At 33.3% G+C, this 21,687-nt stretch overlaps 1 protein-coding gene across 1 annotated transcript in view; it reads right to left on the bottom strand.

Annotated features, from left to right (window-relative positions):
* Positions 1–21,687, bottom strand: part of LOC145259199 (2-hydroxyacyl-CoA lyase 2-like) — a 110,766-nt gene that overhangs the window by 71,137 nt on the left and 17,942 nt on the right. The window contains exons 2-5 of the mRNA XM_080117028.1: positions 16,604–16,657; positions 10,227–10,331; positions 8,959–9,037; positions 4,643–4,734 (exon numbers count right to left, since the gene is read on the bottom strand). Coding sequence (XP_079973154.1) covers positions 4,643–4,734; positions 8,959–9,037; positions 10,227–10,331; positions 16,604–16,657 — 330 coding nt within the window. The remainder of the gene's footprint in view (positions 1–4,642; positions 4,735–8,958; positions 9,038–10,226; positions 10,332–16,603; positions 16,658–21,687) is intronic.

The following is a 21,687-nucleotide window of genomic DNA, read 5'->3' as shown; positions in this document are numbered from 1 at the left end:
AAATGGATTACATGGAAATCAAAGATTCAGGATTCAAATATGCAGTGATATTAAAGCGAAAAAACGTATGATTCACTGACGCCGTAAGAATGCCAGGGGTTGTTGCTGAAGTTCAGGGGATCAATGGATCTAGCAAAGAAAAGCGGTCAGGTTGAACACTGATGGCTACATCTGTTTTCTGAGCAAGGAAGTAAAATGCTTAATCAACTGCAAACAGGTCATATGTGTCACAGAAAGACGCCATGTCATGCCATTCCAATTGGAAAATCCAGACCTGACTGCAAGAAAACTTTCTCAACCACACTTCATCTGATATCTGGCCACTCAGCTCACCAACTGCAACATTTTTGTAAAGGGCGCAGTAGAAGGAGAAATTAACAGATTCGGCTGCAAGAGTAGAAAGTGAACCCTGAGTTACTTTTGGCAACATTGCAACTCACGTTTTTTTTCTTTTTTCTTATTCTTTCTTAAAGAGGATTCACCACTTATCAAGGCCCAGGGGCCACTTGAGGATAAAGGTTAATAAGCGTAAGGTGGTCAGTGAGACAAGAGCTCAGAGGTCATTTTTGGTGGGAATTAGAGAGAATTTGACTATTTATTGCAAGAATTTATTTGCATTGGGTTTAAAGACGACTACGTTGAAGTCAGTTGGGAAGCAGGCCAGTGAAACAAAGTTTGAAAGGTGAGCAGTTCTAGGAAAGAAGCTTTGTTCATGGAATTTGCGTTTAGATTTAGGCACTGATAGAAAGTAAGGAAAATTTTTAGTAGTAATTATAGCTTGACGAGTGCTTTTATAAAAGTTAATTTTCATAAGTGCCTCATACTGCATACCATTTTTACATGTTTGTCATTCTTGAAAACATTCTGAAGAAACAAAGGAGATAACTCCAAATAATTCAAACTTTTGTAAGATTTTAAAAAGCCATTCTTAACATGGGGAGAAATGGGCATTGAAAAAACTCGAATTTGTTTTAAAAAAATTGTTTTTTTATATATATGGTACATAGTAAAAACTAACAGATTCAGATGCAAGAGTAGAAAGTGGGCCTTGGGTTTACTTTCTGTTGGGACGATAAGATGGTTAAGAGGAAGTAACTCTTTCTGTAAAGTCAGAGTTATCTCCCTTGCTTTAATATATATATAGCGCCAGTAGAGTTTAGTTTCCTAAAAGTACATCCAATGAAACAACATGTGTCTACCAAAATAGTGCTCAATGAGTGAACAGACCTATACCAATGTCTCCGATGAGGATTTGGATATTATTATGAAATGCCGCACAACTGTCCTTGTCTATAACGGAAAACAATGGGCAAAACGACTTTTTCGGGGTATCAATGGGATCGCTGGACTCTGCAGAGGCAACAGATCTCGTTGGACTTTATATCATTCATAACTTAACGAAAGATAATATTATTGACAGAAGGGACATGGGCCTATATCGTGATGATGGGCTGATAATAGTGAAGAATGCTACAAGTGTTAAATGCGATCAGATTAGGAGAGCAATCCATAGGGACATGAAAGATTTTGGCCTAAAAGTAGAAGTTAATGCTAACTTAAAACAGGTTGATTTCCTTGACGTTACATTAGATCTGGATTCGAATACTTATGAACCATATATGAAGGATAATGCTAATCCTATTTATATACACCCGCAGTCTAACCATCCACCATCCATTATTAAACATATACCGTTATCTATTGAAAGTAGAATAAGTAACAATTCATCTAATGAAGTAACTTTCAATGATTGCAAAGCAATTTATAATACAGCACTTAAAAATAGTGGGTATAAGGACAAAGAGATAAAATATAAAGTAACTAACGCTAGCACAAATGGATCTAGAAATCGTGGTAGGAAAATTATTTGGTTCGCCCCCCCCCCTTTAATATTATGTTGAAAACAAAGCTTGGTACAACATTTTTACAACTTATTAACAAGCATTTCCCACCAAATAATATATTACATAAAATATTTAATAAAAATACATTAAAACTAAGTTATAGCTGTAGTGATAACTTAGAAAGGATTATAAAAAAGCATAATGGAAGAATTTTAAAGACGACTAATAGAGAAGGTGAAAATACTAGTGCAAACACTGCGGTGAATAAATGTGACTGTAAAAAGCCTGAGGAATGCCCAATAAAAAATGAATGTCTGACCTCATCGGTGGTATACCAAGCTAGGATATTCCCGGTGGAGAACCCAAGGGACGAAAGATTCTACATAGGGAGTACCCAAATGACTTTCAAAAATAGATTCTATGGACATACACGCTCGATGAGTAATCAAACATATGAAAAGGACACTTCCTTATCGTTATATTACTGGAAATTAGTTAGAGAAAATAAAACACCTAGTATAGAATGGAAGATTATTAGGAGGGCCAATACTTGCCACTCATTGAACTCACCGTGTCTATTATGCTTATCAGAAAAACTTGAGATAACTAGGTTTAAAGACAGAGAAAAATTATTGAATATTAAACAAGAAACTGCTATATCCTGCAAACATTTCAGAATACACGCACTTAAAGAACTCTAAATTAGTAGACTAGAACAACTATAAGTACAACTAACCCCCATCAAATAACCCCCCCCCCCACAAAAAGGATGAGTGAGGTCGCAACTATGATCATACCCATATGGGTTACGTAAGTCGCTTAATATTCTACTTCATCGAGCAGTTATGGTATTACTAACCGAAATAAGTACCTGTATGAAGGTATATTTGAACCAAATGAGTAATAGATTGTTTTGAGTGAAGTTCGTAATAATGTATGCATATGGATATTTTTGGGTGTGTGCGTGTATGGATATAAGATCTTTATATACCCGGGTAGGAAAAGAAATTTATTAATATAAAAAAAAAAAAAAAAAATGAAGAAATAAATAGATGAAAGAAGGTAAGGAATGAAGGGTGAAGGAAAGAAAAGGGGATAAGGATATTAGGGTGAATAAACAAAGATGAAGGTAAGTACTACAATATATAAGCTTGTATACTCGGTTTGATTACTTAGTTGACCATAGCTAAGGTTCTTAAGTTACAGACTCGAAGACAAGAAAACTAAATTCTCAATGTACCTTATGCCATAAAAACCAAAAGTTAGGTTGGATGGGGGAAGGGGAAAGAAAAAAGATGTTTATTACCTTCAAAGACCTCACTCATCCTTTGACCGTTTTTTATGACTCCCACCCAGGTTGTATTCTAACTTGATAAACGAAATAGAAAAATGTATTTGGTGGAAATATCACTTTTGACGGTAATTCTTGGCCTGAAGACGTAATCCCCCAATGTGGGTGATTACAGAAACATGTATGCACATATGTAGCCATTAATGTTTGTATAAATAAAATTAATATTATATATATATATATATATATATATATATATATATATATATATATATAATAGTTATTGCATCTTTATGTGAAAACGGCACATGATATGCTGAGAACGGCCATCTTTAATATAGCAGCGGCAGATATTGATGATGTTACTTGTAGAAATTTTGGACAGAAATTAAATTATGAAGATTAGAATTAGAAGAACCCCTTAAAGCCTACAGTTAAAAGGACCATCCATAGCACTTTCTGGAATAAAATTTTCACATATACCCCATACCAACATCCAATTTTATGTTTGCCATTTTTTAAGCAGCAGTAATTTTCAGCAATATACCTAACAATACAGTCAACAATACACCTAACAAACAATATAGCCAATAATACACCTAAAAGACAATATAGCCAACAATACACCTAAAAGACAATATAGCCAACAATACACCTAACCATATAGCTAATAATACACCTAACAATATAGTTAAAAAATACACCTAACAATATAGCTAACAATACATCTAGCAAACAATATACCTAACAATACACCTAACAATATAGCCAACAATACACCTAATATAGCTAAAAATATACCTAGTAATATAACTAACAATATATTAAACAATACACCTAACAATACAGCCAACAATACACCTAACAAACAATATAGCCAACAATACACCTAACAAACAATATAGCCAACAATACACCTAACAAACAATATAGCCAACAATACACCTAACAAACAATATAGCCAACAATACACCTAACCATATAGCTAATAATACACCTAACCATATAGCTAATAATACACCTAACAATATAGCTAACAATACATCTAGCAAACAATATACCAAACAATATACCTAACAATTCACCTAACAATATAGCCAACAATACACCTAATATAGCTAAAAATATACCTAGTAATATAACTAACAATATATTAAACAATACACCTAACAATACAGCCAACAATACACCTAACAAACAATATAGCCAACAATACACCTAACTATATAGCTAATAATACACCTAACAATATAGTTAAAAAATACACCTAACAATATAGCTAACAATACATCTAATATAGCTAAAAATATACCAAGTAATATAACTAACAATATATTAAACAATATACCTAACAATACAGCTAAACCAAAATTAAAGGAGAGTTACTGCAAAGTTTCTTCACAAAAGAGGTTACTCTTTCCTTCTTTTTAATGCATATATCTTGTGTTAACTCATATAAAGTTTTCATGGGTTGCATGATGCCATTCAAAAAAGAAAATTTTTTTACCTTTAATAAAGTTGCTGCAGCACCACCCAAGAGAAGAACTGGAGACTCGGCCATTTGAGCATTTTTGACAGCAGTAACAGTGTTCGTCACGCCTAAAGAAAAACAAAAAACATCACAATTTTTGTTTCTGAATCTTCGAAATAAGGTTTTATAACATGTATCGTTTGAATTGTTCGGGCTTCATCTTGATTTTTTATTCTCACAATGTTTTGGCCGATGTAACTTCCGAATTTCTTCAGGTGTACAATGGCTCTTATTAATGAATGGTGAAAAAAAATTATTTCTGATATCTATCACAGCAAAAGGGGGCCCATTCTAATTGTTTTTTTTTTTTAAATTTTTCTACATAGTCACCACCATCCCCAGTGCACTTCTGTCAGGAATTCAATGATGCATCTCTGCTTCTGACGCATGCCCATGACAAGAGTTTGCTTTCTTAGTTTCACACTATCAATATCTGCAACAGAGAGATTAAACCTTCAGGTCATAATTGCATAAGTTTAGTCATCATAACAATGCAATTTGCAATTCTCTCATCTATTTTGGCGAAATAAAAACTAGGAGGCATTACTTTTGGAACGCCCCTAGTTTTCTGAAATTTCGTTATTATAGTGCAGTTAAACCAAATTTTCTTTTGATATCCATTAAAGCAAGAGAGACCATTCTAATTCTTTTTCATGTTTATTTAAGGAAACGTTTTACTGTCTTGCATCAGCCGAAACATAGCGAAATCACAACCAAGATGTTAATAATAGTCCGATTGATGTCTCCGTTTAGTCTCAAAAGACAAAGGATACCCCTGTAAGGGCAGCTGCACATGTAATTGTGAGGCAAGGATTGCGCAATCACCAACCACACCTTTCCTGAATCGGCACTGTTTTGAGTCCAGTGGCAAGGAGAAGTCCAGGACAACTAGAAACAATGTCGATATAAGCGGAGAGCACATACAGCACCTGATATTCCCAAATGGTCACCCATTTAGTACTGACCAGGTTCAACGTTACTTAACTTCGATAATCCAACGAAAACCAGTGAGTCAACATGATTAAGTAATCTGAACAATCCAAATGATATTAGGTTTAACTACTTTACTATATAAGATAGGGTTGATTTGATCAAGACTTAAACCGAACTGATTGACATCTATTAGAATGAAAGGGGTTATTCTAATTCCTTTTCGTGTCTATTCATAGGTCATACCATTTTTAGGTCATACCATTTTTTTCAGCACACTGATAGCATAAATTGTGGTAAGACGACAATAACTACGGAAGGCAGTAATTGCAGTGAATGCAGTCAGGAGATTCAGAGTTCCTATCTTTCGCAGTTATCACCTGACGAAGGCCAGAGGAATAGTTGGCCGAAACGTCATGAAACAACTAAGAAAAAGATGAGGATAATAGTTTGCATTAAATAAAAATTAATAAATAAAATGTTTGGCTAAAAAAAAAAAAAATCGAAAACACTAGAGCATTCCAAGGAGAGGTAAATAATGTGTAACTATTACCAATTTTGTAATAAATTGTGTGTTAACAATCATAGATATGAGTTAATTGTCTTTTTTTAGTATAACTGAGTTATTTCCCTTGTTATTATGTTACGTATGCCCAAAGAAATATGATTAGGGTATTTTATGATAAAGATTGAAAACTCATATTTTTTTTTAAATAATGCAATAATATTTAAGTACTTCTGACACACCAATTAAATAGATATCATTGCTTTTAGTTAAAATTGACACAAAGCATCAATAGATATGATTGTTTTTTTTTTTTATTTTCCGAAATTTCACTATTAGTGTAGTTGCACCAAATTTTTTTTTTTATATTTATTAAAGCAAGAGAGACCATTCTAATTCTTTTTTATGTTTATTTAAGGAAACGTTTTACTATCTCGCATCAGCTGAAACATAGTGAAATAACAACCAAGATGTTAATAGTAATCTGAACAAAGCAAACAATATTAGGTTTAACTACTTTACTATATAGGATAAGGAGGATTTGATCAAGACTTAAACCGAACTGATTGACATCTATTAGAATGAAAGGGGTTATTCTAATTCTTTTTTGTGTCTATTCAAGAAATAATTTTAAGGTTGTACCATTTTTTTTTTTTTTACAGCAAACTGATAGCATTAATTTTCATGCTCAATAAACTGTGATAAAACCCTAACCCTAACTACACCTCACCTGAATCAGCACTGCTTGAGTCCAGTGGCAAGGAGAAGTCCAGGATGACTGGGAACCACCCTCTTAAGTAAGACACTATCAAATCTCCAATACTAATGATTACTACGATATTATCCCATTGATTACTGTACATGCAATAACCCTTATCCCCGAGTGGCTTCCAAGCCTTGATAAGTGGTGACCTCCATGTAAAAAAAAAAAAAAAAAAAAAAAAGCGAAGAGCACATACAGCACCTGATATTCCCAAATGTCACCCATTTAGTACTGACCAGGTTCAACGTTACTTAACTTCGATGATCCAACGGAAACCAGTAAGTCAACATAATTAAGTAATCTGAACAATCCAAATGATATTAGGTTTAACTACTTTACTATATAAGATAGGGAGGATTTGATCAAGATATAAACCGAACTGATTGACATCTATTAGAATGAAAGGGGTTATTCTAATTCTTTTTTGTGTCTATTCAAGAAACCGCTTTTAGGTCATACCATGTATTTTTTTCAGCACACTGATAGTGTCAATTTTTATGTTCAATAAATTGTGATAAAAGAAACACACTAACTTTGTTTTAAGGTTTTATTTGCACATAAAACCTTTTATAATAAGCTCTGTGACTTCTCAATATCAGTCCATTTGGCATAATGGTTATACGATAGTCATCCCAAAAGTAAAACTTCCTTTTTTTTTTTTTTTTTTAAACTTCAAAAGTTGAAGAGCTATTAAGACGGGAGTGGTACTATTAAAACGAGCAACCTTTTGTGATCCAGAATTTATTTTTCTACATAGTCACCGCCATTCTCAGTGCACTCTTCACAGGAATTCAATGATGCGTCTCTGCTTCTGACACATGCCCATCCTAATTCTTTTTTGTATCTATTCAAGAAACCACTTTACAATCATACCATTTTTTTTTTCAGCAAACTGATAGCATCCAGTTTGAGTCTTTGGCATTATTCTTTATATATTACGGTCGATATAATCTCCGACTTTCTTCAGAAAGACGTCTACTCCGTTAAATGTAATATCGAATTCATTTGACGAAAAACACCCGTCTAGCTGAATCCACTGTGAAAAATTTTCCCCACTCTTTATCTGTGCCTAAATCAAAACGTGGATTCCATGAACAAAGCTTCTTTCTTAGAACTGCACGCCTATGGAACTGTTCCGTCTGCCTGCTTCCCACCTGACTACAACTTAGATGTCTTCAAGTCCAACGTTAACAAATTCCTAATGAAACGCCCCCTTAAGTAAACACTTCATCAAATCTCCACACTAACGTACTGTACTTGCAATAACCCTTATCCCTGAGTGGCTTCCGGGCCTTGATAAGTGGTGACCACCGTGTAAAAAAAAAAAAAAAAAAAAAAATGAGATTGTTCGCCATTGCAAGATGTACCATTAAAGATATATTTTGTCCAAATGCAAGGCTTATAAAGCAGTGGTAGTAACTGCCCTACTATATCCAGCAGAAACCTACATACTGCACAGGGACCACATAAAGATGTTGGAAGCAATACAACAGCGCCACCTAAGAAAAATTACGAAAATTAAATGGAACGATCTTATACCAAATGTTGAAGTACTCAACAGAGCAAACATGATCAGAATAGAAGCCGTATTCGCCGCCAGACAACTGCGATAGACTTGATAAATGGCCAGAATGGAAAACTATCACATCTCAAAAATCCTGTTGTATGGCAAATTGGAAAATGGGAGCAGAAAGATTAATGTGCAGAAAGATTAATGTGCAGAAACTCTGCTACAAGGATGTGATAAAGCGCCACCTAAAGGCAATGAATATGAACACAAAAAATTGGGACGAGCTGGCAGCAGACCGAAGTTGCTAGCGAAGTAGCCTTCACAAAGGGAAGGCAGAAAATAGAGGCAAAAATAAAGGCCAGATCTGACCAAAAACATTACCAAAGGCAACAATCCTGGTAACTACCTATGCACGACTTGTGGGGAAACTTTCCACACTGAGTTTGGAATGCTATAACACTGTAGGATCAAGCACCAAGATCCTGACTAGTCATCATCAACTATGAAGGACTGCGTGATGATGATGATGATGATGATGATGATGATGATGATTTTACCCAAAGAAAATAAAAATAGATTCTTACCTGGACCAGCTGTAACAGCTGCTACACCAATCGTACCAGAAAGACGTGCGACTGCATCAGCAGCGAAAACACTCGTCACCTGCACAGGAAAAAAGTATATAAACTTCACTTTGTTTTCAAGCAGTACATGATGTTAAAGAATAAAGTTAGACTTTAAGATTCATATATAAAAATGAAAATAAACAATTCGTATTATTGGGATTATTCTAACTACTCATTTTAAGTGTTATTTTCACATTTTGGTCAATGTAACCTTCGACCTTCTTCACCTGTATCTTGTCGAACTCCGGAACCTTTCTGTCAAACTCAGGAATACGCACAGAATTTTGAACGGAAACCTTTATTTAACCCACGCATCAGCTAATTGTATTCAGAGTGTCGACTACACCGAGGATTGAATAGTGTCAAAAGGAAAGAAGAAGGACGCTAATAAATGGTTGCGCAAAATTCAGTAAATGACGAGAGAAGGTGCTAGTCAATAATTCCCCACCCCAAACAAGGATGGACTACTGCTGCCACATCTGGGCAGGAGCTGCTAAAAACAGCCTATCCTGCCTTGACAGAGTACAAAATAGACTTTGTGGCTTAGTGGGGGATGCCCTTTTCTCTTCCCTGCAACCTCTCTCCCACAGAAGAGACGTTGCGAGCTTTATCGTTATTTCTATGACAAGTGCTCGTCTGAGCTCCAACCTCTGGTCCCCCCCCCCGCTAATTTTTCATGATAAACACCCGTCTAGCTGAAACCACTGTCAATAATTTTCCCCATTATTCATCCGTGGTTAAATCAAAACATAAATTCCATGAACAAAGCTTCTTTCTTAGAAGTGCACGCCTGTGGAACTCTCTTCCGTTTGCCTGTTTCCCCCACCTGACTACAACTTGGATGTCTTCAAGTCCAACATAAACAAAGTCCTGATGAACCGCCCCTTAAGTAATACACTTTATCAAATCTCCAATACTAACCATTACTACGATACTATTCCATTGATTACTGTCCACGCATCCCCGAGTGGCCTCCGGGCCTTGATAAGTGGTGACCACCATGTAAAAAAAAAAAAATTTTTTAATTAAAAAATGGTAGTTGTGTAGACGCATTTCAGGTGAAAACATTATGGACGTGCGTGTCATGTTGCAATTAGTATGAATTCCAAAAATGATGAAAAGTGATACAGTAGATATGTGAGATGAAAATAAGCGACTACAACAAAACCCGACATCATTTAAGCAGCAATAAAAAGCAACGATTATAAGATAAATAGAAGACTCACCTCATGTCGTGTATCGACAACTCGTATGCCAAGTTTCTCACAACCAACCAAAATCGGAGAAATGTGACCACCAACAAGCGTAAAGATATTCTTCACACAATGAGCCTAAAAGAAAAAAAAAAGAAAAATTCAACATTGTAATTGTTGCGTCCGTATCAATAACAACACGAACGCAGAAAGTAAAGGTAAAACAAAAATATTAAGACGAAAAGATAATACATATTTACAAAGGTGCAGTTGTACTGCAGTTGGAAGATTGTCCGGCAGAGGGCGTGTTAAAGTCTTTCATGGAGCAACCGGCACATGCATCTTGCCTATCCGGCGTTCGAACACAGCTCCCCGGTCTTGCTGACTTGATACCTTTATCTATATCTTTTCACCCACGTATGCTAATTAGTGGGCGTCTCCACAACAGTAATGAAAATCAACTTCTACAAAAATGAGTTTGTTTTTTTTTTCTCTGCTCTGCTGATAAAACCAGGAAATTAACCCTTGGGCTACGATGGTATTTTTGCACACATTGCCTATGACAGGTGTGAATTTTTTCACATCACATAAAATCAAGTCTAGGGTCTTTGAAAAAGAATTTTTTTTATCAAAAAACAATACAAACATTCAAACATGGGTTTCATTCATTGATTAATGCAGGTCAAAGAAGCTGTAAAATGATTTTGACTTGTGATGGGGGTATGAGACGAATGGATTCGCCACTCATTTTTATAACCAACGGCTGTGCTAAACAACCAATGAAAACGCCGCAAAATTATTATAAAAATTGTCGAATTTTGGATTCAATCAGTTCTCCGTTTGCTACGTCACGGACCGCATTTAATTCTTCACCACCATCTTGGTTACTGATCTGAACTACGCCGCCATCTTGGTTCAACATAATATCTCAGAACTTAAGAGGCTAACTACGCCACGGACCGCATTTGATTCTTGGTCACCATCTTGGTTACTGATCTGAACTACGCCGCCATCTTGGTTCAACACAATGTCTCAAAACTTAACAGAAGCATTTCATGGTCTTGGAAGACACCATTGTTGCAGTTGTTTGTAATAGAAAACTAGGTGTTAAAAAATTAACAGCTGGTGTTTGATATTTGACTTTACGACCACTTTTTCATACCTCAACACAAACCCTCAATTTCAAAAGTAAACTACAAAATAAAATAATACTAAATAGATAAAAAATAAATTGTTTTATCTCTCTATATAATTATAAAACTATGGACCGTCCGAACGCCATTTGTTTGCATCTTGTCTATCTAAAACATTATTGTTATAGAAACCAGCTTGTATTTAAGAAAATTCAGATTCCTTTCCACAGTCCAACCATATTGAGTATAAATAAGCTTCAGTCTCTGCTTAACTTGTAGACATGATTTCATGATTGAAACTATGTTTTGGTTTCAATTCTAGCTGATGGCACTCAAATATTTTTTTTTTTTTTTTTTTTTTTTTTTTTTTACTTTTGAAATCATGACTATATATTGGGTACAATATAATATGAAATAATTGACCCAATAATAATAAATACGAAATCGGGATAAATTAAAATATCATATTTAAGCATATTTTATTGAAGACACCATTGTTGCAGTTGTCTGTAATAGAAAACTAGGTGTTAAAAAATTAACAACCAGCGTAGCCTAAGAATTAAACCTGCAGCTGTATTCAAAGGACTATTACTAATTGTTGTTCCACTGACTGACTGAATCATTGCAGGCAAAAAGGAGAAAAAAAAAAGGTTATGCTTAAAAAAAAAAAAAAAATGGTACTACTGCATAACTACTCATGAAAAAAAACAAAAATAAAGAAAAATCTTTATGGTGCATGCATGACAGAAAGAAAATATCATACACCAAAAATTACATAAAGATCTAATGGCAAGTACTCGTCTGAGCTCCAATCTATGGTCCCTCTTTGCCAAACATTCACAAGAAACACTCATCTAGCTGAAAACACTATCAATAATTTCCCCCACTCTTCATCTGTGCCTAAACCTAAACGTAGATTCCATGAACAAATTTTTTTCTTAGAACTGCACGCCGAGAGAACTCTCTTCCGTTTTCCTGCTTTCCAGCTGACTACAATATAGTCGTCTTTAAGTCCAATGTAAACAAGTTCTTGATGAGCCGTTCCCCTTAAGTAATCCAATTTACCAAATTTACACTTCTAACGATTACTATATTGTCCCATTGACTACCGTACGCTCTTTAACTCTTATCCTTAATAAGTGGTGACTTTTTTGTAAAAAAAAAAAAAAAAAAAAAAATTATTGCATAAATTGTTGCATTGAATACAATATCACTGGAGAAGAGTATACTACACAGCAAAGTTCCAGTAATGCGCATGCTGCTTTCATCAACACAGACCTTCTTCCTCTATTTCTTTTTTGTTTTGTTTTTTATTCTTACATTTATTTTAAGGTGAAATGTGATTGAAAAGTGAAGTTTGAGGGACGTGGGGCTCATATTTTGTTTAAAAACAGAACAGGAGACTTTGTTAGTATGGTCACATTGAATGAATGGATGAGCTCTTGATTAAGTAGATGTACAACAGTTGAGGTAGCAGGGTAGGTTGTCTGGGGAATCCTTCTGTTAGTTGGCAGTGGAATGCAAAAGAACTCGTTGGAGAAGTGATAAGGATAGACGTGAGAGAAATTGAAATGAATAAAGACCCGGCCAATTTAGTTTTGCTAAATTGGCCTAAGATTTTCAGTTTTCAGAAAAGATTTATCTCCCTTTTTGTTACAATTAAAACTCTCCAGTTTCTTTTTTTTTTTTTTTTTTTAGCAAAACTCGATTTTCGCTAATTGTCTTCATTAATAATTAATTTTCTACCTTATCGGTTTTCATAATTTTTGGATATGTTCATTACTATGACATGACCATTCAGTAGATACAATTGCTTTCACTCTATATTCAATATTTCGATTTTTTTTATTTCACTACAATAGTGAAGAAAACCTTTTTTTCTTAGTCAATGTGTTGTGGTGTAAATGTTCAAAGGAAACAGTGAAATGAATGATATATTAAGAGAAATACAGACAAGTATGTTACTTGGGTGGGAACTCACTCAACTGAAGAACAAGTAATGTTATGATTCTCTCCCTTTGAGTCTTGGGTCCTGACTGACTGGAAATTAGAACCTGCTTACCGGAAATTACGTTAGGAATAATCCATCGTCAGAATCTGTAGGGTTGCCACCCCAATACAATGCAAGTTATCCCCCTAATTAATAGCCCCATCTGCCAAAAGCACTGCAGGAGGTATTACTTTTATACAGAAAGAGTACCTCCATTATTTTTTGGCAATGCAGAATTAGAACTGACATACACAAAACGCTATTCTTATATCAATAAAAAACGTATTTCAATAGAGAAAACATTTAATCCGTATTTATACTATGAAGAAGTAGGTATTATTGTTATTTAGAAAAAGTACCTTTGCTATTTTTCCACAACACAAAATCTTTTGTCTCATTAAACATTATGTTTTTGTCTGCAGTGAAATTAGAAATATCAATTTCGGGTTTGTATTACAATCCGCAAAGGTACAAAAAAGTGGTAGAAAATAGAAACCCACCCGATATATGTCATGATAACATATATTGAGTGGATCTCTAATGGTATTTTGTTTAATTTTATGTTTAAGGCATTATCAGAACTATAAATATTTAGGGGGTCAGTTTTTACCACCATTTTCTTGTTCGTAACGATGCATTCGACAGTATATGTTTTTCAAACCGATTAAACATTTTTAAGAGAGTAAAAATACTGAAAACTTTTCCAGGTAGGTAGAAGAGTAACTTATCTCACTTTCCCTAACATTTATTTGTTATAATTTTTAATTTTTGACAACTTCTTCGTACCGCTGGATTGTAATATAAACCCTCAATTTCAAAAGTAAAATCTATATATCTATGAAAGTGAAATTGTCTGTCTGTGTCTGTGTGTTTATATTTTCCTACCAAACTACTCTGTCAATTTTTAGTCAACAGACTCGAGAATTGACGTAAGGGGTATTGAGATTTGGGAAAATAAGTTTAATCAGTTTTGGGCCAGAAATTTGGCTGGCAAGGGGTAAAAGTTCAACGATTTGACCTTTCAAAACTCAACCAAATTCCTCCGCCAATTTTGAGTTGAAATACTTGAAATTTTAGATGTAGGTTACTTGGACATGGATCAAACTTTTTAATTTGATTTGAGCCCAAAACAATAACTGTTAAGGGGGTCAAAATTGGGGGGCCAAAGTTTTTTTTTTAAATTTGACCTCTGCGGTCTCTACCAAATTACTCAGCCAATTTTTGGTCTAAACATTTGAAATTTTACATAAAGTGTATGCAGACATAGGGCAAGCTTCTTAATCGGTTTTTGGTCAAAAATTTGGCTGCTAAGGGGTCAAAGGTGAAAAGATTTTACCTTTGCAGTCTCTAACAAACTATTCAGCCAATTTTGGGTCTAAATATTTGAAATTTTACATAAGAAGTATTCAGACGTACAGCAAGCTTTTTAATCAGCTTTTCGGTGGAAATTTGGCTGCCAAAAGGTCAAAGTTGAAAGAGCTGACCTTTGCATACTCTACCAAATTTCTTTGCTAATTTTAGGTCTAAACACTTGAAATTTTAGATATAGGTTACCTGGACATGTCAAACGTTTTAATGATATATATATACATATGCACATAAAGTTATGAACATAGAGCCTAAGCAAAACCAGGCTGAACTACTAGTACAAAATAAAATAATGCTAAAATGATAAAAAAATAAATTGTTTTATCTATCTACATAATTATAAATATCTATCTGCATAATTATAAAATTCGGTGGCCCATCTGACGACTGCCCTTGCTTGCATCTTGTCTATCAAAAACATTGTTGTTGTGGAAACCAGCTTGTATTTAATAAAATTCAGACTCCTTTCCACAGTCCAATAATATTGAGTATAAACAAACTTCAGTCTTTGCTTAACTTGTAGACATAGTTTTAATCATGAAAATATGTTTTGTTAAATTTTGGTTTCAATTCTAGCTGATGGCACTCAAATCATTTTTTTTTTTTTTTTTGTCGAGCGAGTGACTCACTCCTTCCTGAATCCCAGAACCGAATCCTGATCATAATGATAAGAATTATGCAGTGGGTCTCACATGAATATATATCATCACAGGTTTGGTCTGTTTAATTACAGCATTTTGATGCAACTGTTTATGAAAATTAAGATGGTTGGGATTAATTTTACCCTGAAAACAGTTAAGTTCTCACACATGAGAATGCAGTGATAATTTGGTTGATAAGTTCTGAAACTGAAATATGGTAACAGTTTTTGTGAGAAGGAACACGACAAATGTATATAATATTTGGAGCAATTTTACTGGGCGAGCAAAAATGGCAAATAATACTACAAGAAAAAGTGAATGTTCAGAAATGAGGAAGATTGCTAGGTCTGCGAAAACGTACTTCATGGGATGAAGAATTCGAGTAACAGGTTGCACGTGTGCATCCCTCAATTCTGGCTCTTTTTGCGTGGACGTAAATATATTCTGTTCTTGGCCTTAGTCACAATGTAAGCGGGAATTAGAGGATGAATAGATGTGTCAGCTCTACTACTTAAAAAAAAGAATGATTTGTTGACTTTATCCAAACAAGCACCGTGATAACTAGGGCTATAGATTATTCTTTTCATTGTTTTGACGCTCAAGTATATATCTGGCACAGTCAGACACAATCAAACGAGAACCACATTACTCTACATAAAAACATAAGATATCAATGGATATATACTTGAGAATTAAAACAAGGAAAAGAATATGCTGTTGTCATAGCCCTAGTGATAACGGTGAAGAAGAAGGGGATGGCTTTCTGTGACTGCCATCTTGGGATTTTGCCAAAGAAGTTTAGCCACTGTCCTACTGGGGTTGAAAAAGAGGCTGGAACACTATGCGAGAGTTTTTACAGGCTGGCTCACATGACCCCCAAAAGAATAGGGGTTGGAATTCCTGCTCGCCAATTCATGGGTCTTAAAGGAACAGGGTAACAACTAATCAGTAAGAGGAAGAAGAGACATAAATAAATTCTACATTTTGTGAAATTTTAAAAATATTTATTCGACATCAATTAAAAAAATAAATATTCCCCAACTTTCAGTTTCTTTGGAGTCATCATCGTATCGGGTGGATTGCCCAGAAACAAATTAACCCTTTCCCTCCACAGATCTATCTTCCATGGCCTTAGGAAGATCTTCAAGTTGTAAGCCAGTGTCTTCTGTTAATAAGGTGGTCTATATTCTTTGGAGTATTTTACACTATTGTTAGAGATCGTAATGTTGGGAATACTTGAATATTCAAATATTTCAGATTTGCAAAAGACTTCCTTACCTTCAAAACCTCAGCAACTAAATCGCCTCCATTTTTCTTGCAGTTCATTTCAACCTAAAAAGAATGAAATTAAAAATGGCGTCACAAATGAAAATTTCTTTCAAGCATTTTCTTTAATGAAAAAAAGACTTACCCAAATTACCATCTTTCTTTAACTCTAATCCAGCCTAATAATACTAAATCTAGAAAATCTAGAAAAAAATAAATATATAATTAATAAAAAAAATATATATACTTATAAATAATTATTTTTTTTATACCTACAGACATTAGTGTTTCATTCTTTTAGAGTCATGAGTGCAGGAAGCTACTGACTATATATATATATATATATATATATATATATATATATATATATATATATATATATATATATACTAGTATTTCAGCCTGGCATTGCCCGAGTGTTTGGAGGTGTATGTTGAGCAAAAAAAAAAAAAAAAAAGTGGTAGTAGGAAGGCAGGCTCGAACCCGTACCGCGAAGGAGCAAAAGAACGGGGAAAAAAGATTGATGTCTTTGCTGTTATGACCACCGCCAAACTGGAAGTGACATAGGTTTAAATTAAGGCTAGACAACGGAAAGGAGAGGATGACTTTCGAAAATATCGGCGAAAAAACCGACCCCCCCCTGTAGAAAAGTGCCCAGTTGAAGGTGAAGATATTAATGATTTTAGCCAATTTTTCGATATTTGTCATCTGAAAGGTCGAACTTTAAAACGATACTGATCTTGTAAAAATCAGTCACTTCTGTCAAAAGTTTTAGGCAGACATGCCAACATGCGAGATGGACGAGCGGTTTAGGAGTTTAGGCTCATTACCGTGGGGTCCCAATTTCAAATCTTGCTAGATTCAGTCACTCTGATGAGTCGGAGACGACGAAACACATGTCAGTGGATAATCATATTTTAAAAACAATATAATATATACTGCTCCCATGTGGGGGTACCAAATTGGTTAAGCGGAAAATTATTCCCAACTCGCATTTAGGTAAAAATGCACTTTCGTAAATTCATTCAAAACACATCGCAAAAACAAAAACAAAAAATATATATATATATATATATATATATATATATATATATATATATATATATATATATATATATATATACAATTTAAGTATTTACTTCAACAGGTAGAGCTAGGTAGTAAGTTATAAAATATATATGGCAATTAAGCTACACAGAATATACGCGGAATATTCTGTGTAGCTTAATTGCCATATATATTTTATAACTTACTACCTAGCTCTACCTACATATTGAGCACTGTTGAAGTAAATATTTAAAGTTTACACATAAAATTATACTTTTGTATATTAATTTATGTGATTAAATTAAGTAACCATAACTATATATATATATATATATATATATATATATATAAGAGCAAATAGTTAATAAAACATGTTAAAAAACACTTTTCTTTTTTGGTTCACAACGTTTCGGCCAACTTCCTCTGGCCTTCGTCAGGTTGTGAAGCAAAAAAAAAAAAAAACAACTAATAAAGATGAGACTAATAGTCCGAAATAAAAAATATATAATGCTCATCTCAAAAAATGAATTCCAATTAAGGAATAATATATATATTGTTTTTTCTTGATTACCGTAAAAACTTACGTTAAATGTACAAATATTTTTTTCGAACGTAAAAATACACTTGTGATGTAAAGATTTTAGTTTTCGTAGTAGTTTAAAATCAATAAATATTTATTATTTCATCATTAATAGCAGGAATGGAATATTTCATTTTAAACAAAATCAAATAAAAAAGAAAAATAGGCACAAATTTTTTCAATTCTGATATCAATTCCAATACCCCAAAAGTTCCGATCCTTCCTGGATATGACCTAAAACTATATCCGATGGTGAGGCCCCCCCCCACCTTGCGGGCCTTGGGAAGTGTGGAGCCACCCTTTAATTGCCATTGCTTCCAGGTCCACTCTGACCCGGAGTGGTAGTACCTGTTAGGGTCCCAACTATGGGTTAAATAGAATCTGACTTAAAAAAAAAAAAAATATACTCCATTAAAAATCGTTCCTCAAAATAACTAGATTCGGCATTAAATAACCTGAAAAAGGTTGATATGCCGTAAAACAAAAACAACCAACCAAAAGTTCCGATTTTTCTGATTTCCAATTCTGATTAATCGTCCCAACACTAGAAATTATATCTACATTAGAAAGTCCCCCTCCTATGAAATTCTACTTTTTTTTAGGCGATTATGTATGAACACACTGAAAAAAAAAAAAAATTATTATTTTGGGATTTAGTGGGAAAGGTTAATTGTGCATATAAATTTAACGTTAAATAAGCTATTTCCAGGGCATTCAAACTTTTTAGGGCAATTAAGTAAATTTTTTAGCACTAACATTAAACCGCTCGAAAGGTAAAGTTATAAAACCACATGCAATTGATTTACTTTACAGATCACCACCAGGACTTAGGGTTAATAAGAAAAGAAGTGTTTCTTTTATGACATTGACATATATTTTATACTAAATTTTGAGCAGAATTTAAAACAAACAAAATTGGTTACATGTCCTTAAAACACTGCCTGGTCCCATTTATATGAGAAACTGATTTTTTTTTTTTTTTATTGTCTTATTTTATTTTTACTACTAAGTTTTTCCGGGGTTTTTTTTACATGTAATCGCCCCAAAATAGAATAATCACAATTTCCTTTTTGGATGAATTAGCATAGGGTGCAACGGTATAATAATATCCTATTTTCTTTCACAACAAAAAGCATAATTGCAAAATGGTGAAAAAAATAAAAATAAAATGAAACAAGCACCAAAAATGCAGCAAAAAAATGTTTAAAAGTGAAATAACATTTTTGTCATTAAAAACATTACTAATAAATATCTATTTATGATCATAAAAAATGAAATATAATACGATTTATTTTAGAACTAGCAGAGGGTGCCCAGTGTTGCCCAGTAGTAAAATATGCTTAAATGTATTTTAATTCATGCAATTTTTGTATATATCATTAGGGAATCAATTCTCTATTGAATATTATATATATATATATATATATATATATATATATATATAGTAGAGATTTAGAAGGCTATTACAATGCGAGGAATGAAATATAGTCGTTGTTGGTGAAAGGAGACGAGAACAAGTGGCAATTTACAAATCAATAAGTACATACATATATGTTTATATATACATATATATATTCAGTTGTATTAAGTACAAATGTCTTACTTGTTATGTCTACGACAATATCCATTATTAATTTCGGAAAAAAATTCCCTTTTCAAATGGTTCTAGCATGCTTTGAATTGATCTGTCACATCTACCATTTGAAAAGGGAATTTTTTTTCCGAAATTAATAATGGATATTGTCGCAAACGTAACAAGTAAGACATTTGCACTTAATACAACTGAATAAATATATGTATATATAAACATATATGTATGTACTTATTGATTTGTAAATTGCCACTTGTTCTCGTCTACTTTCACCAACAATGACTATATTTCATTCCTCGCATTGTGATAGTCTTCTAAATCTCTACTACATACCTATCCCACACAATGCTTCAAGCAAACTACATATCATATATATGTATATATATATATATATATATATATATAATACTGATTTCAAAAGTTTTACAAAAATGATTTGAATACCATCAGTTAGAATCCAAACAAAAACATTTAGCACTCCAGCCATGTTCTCTACTGTTTTGAGCTATTGCAAGATAGATAAGAGAGATTTAAAATTAAACCACTTCAAGCTATGAATGAATTTGCACATGCACAAAAGTAATAGAAATGTGTCAGCAAGTTGAAATGAACAATTTGCATTTCAACTTGCCGACATATTTATGTACGCGTTATTCATCCATCCAAACAAAGATTTTACTCGTTATAAACCATCCTTGGCGTATGATTACTAGTTTCTGTTAATTTCAGTGTTATGTGACCAGTAGTTTAAGAGTTTATCGGTTAAATATTTACACACACACATAGATACATACATACATCTACTGTTTTATTTATATATATTTAGAGTGAGGTATCAGTTTCATGCAAAAGCGTAAAAAGAGCTCCTATTTTTGTGTTTTAAATAGTTAAACCAAAAGATTAATTTTTATATGGGAGATATAGTCTGTACAATTATTGGAGGTTCTATTTTTTTAAAGCTATTACACACAGTTTTACACCTTGACAGTCAGACTTAGGGTTAGTGGAAAACAACTTAGAAAAAAAATAGAATGGTCCAAAAATGATGATCATTTTACATTAAATTTATATTCGAAACTCATCTCCCATTGCAAATTTCAAAATTTTTCAGTATGTTCACACATAAAAACAGATTGAATTTTATTCTGGAGTAGTGATTTAGCTGAGGGTATTAGTGATTTAGCTGAGGGTATTAGTGATTTAGCTGAGGGTATTAGTGATTTAGCTGAGGGTATTAGTGATTTAGCTAAGGGTATTAGCCTACACATTTATTGTTGTTGCTGTTATTGTTATTATTATCTATACTCCTATAAATTCGTTTTTTTTTTGGGGGGGGGGGGTTGTGTATTGATATTCATATTAAAAACCCTTTTTCTATTTATTTAAATAGAAAATACAACTTTGTTATATATAGCTCATGGAACTGCATTCATCTGCAAAAGATCTAGCTAATTTGCATATTCTTTTGAATATTCATTTTAATTAATTCCCTATTAGTTTTTTTGTTTTGTTTTGTTTTCTTATAGGATTATCATCTTTAATTATTACGTGTAATTATATTCATGCAACTATTCTACATGATTTATACTTGCATAATACTTGTGTAAAAAGGTTATAGTAAACACAAACCTCTTTCTATATATATATTTATGTATGCGTATATACATATTTGTTTTAAAAGATTGCCTACCAAAACTCCTGTCAGTTTTTGGTCTACAGACATGAAACTTAATATATAGGGTATTCAAATCTATGTGGAACTTTATATTTAGGTTTTAGCCAGGGAAAGTTGGCGCAAAAGTGAAAATTAAAAAAATGGAATTTGCCAGTTGATGGTTGAACGACGGCATTATGAATATGCATGCGTAAGGTAATAGC

The sequence above is a fragment of the Euprymna scolopes genome, chromosome 34 (genome assembly GCF_053919585.1).
Source record: "Euprymna scolopes isolate OS-2025 chromosome 34, ASM5391958v1, whole genome shotgun sequence".
NCBI classification, from domain to species: domain Eukaryota; kingdom Metazoa; phylum Mollusca; class Cephalopoda; order Sepiida; family Sepiolidae; genus Euprymna; species Euprymna scolopes.
The sequence above is the reverse complement of the archived record's forward strand: the minus strand, read 5'-3'. Positions and strand labels throughout refer to the sequence as shown.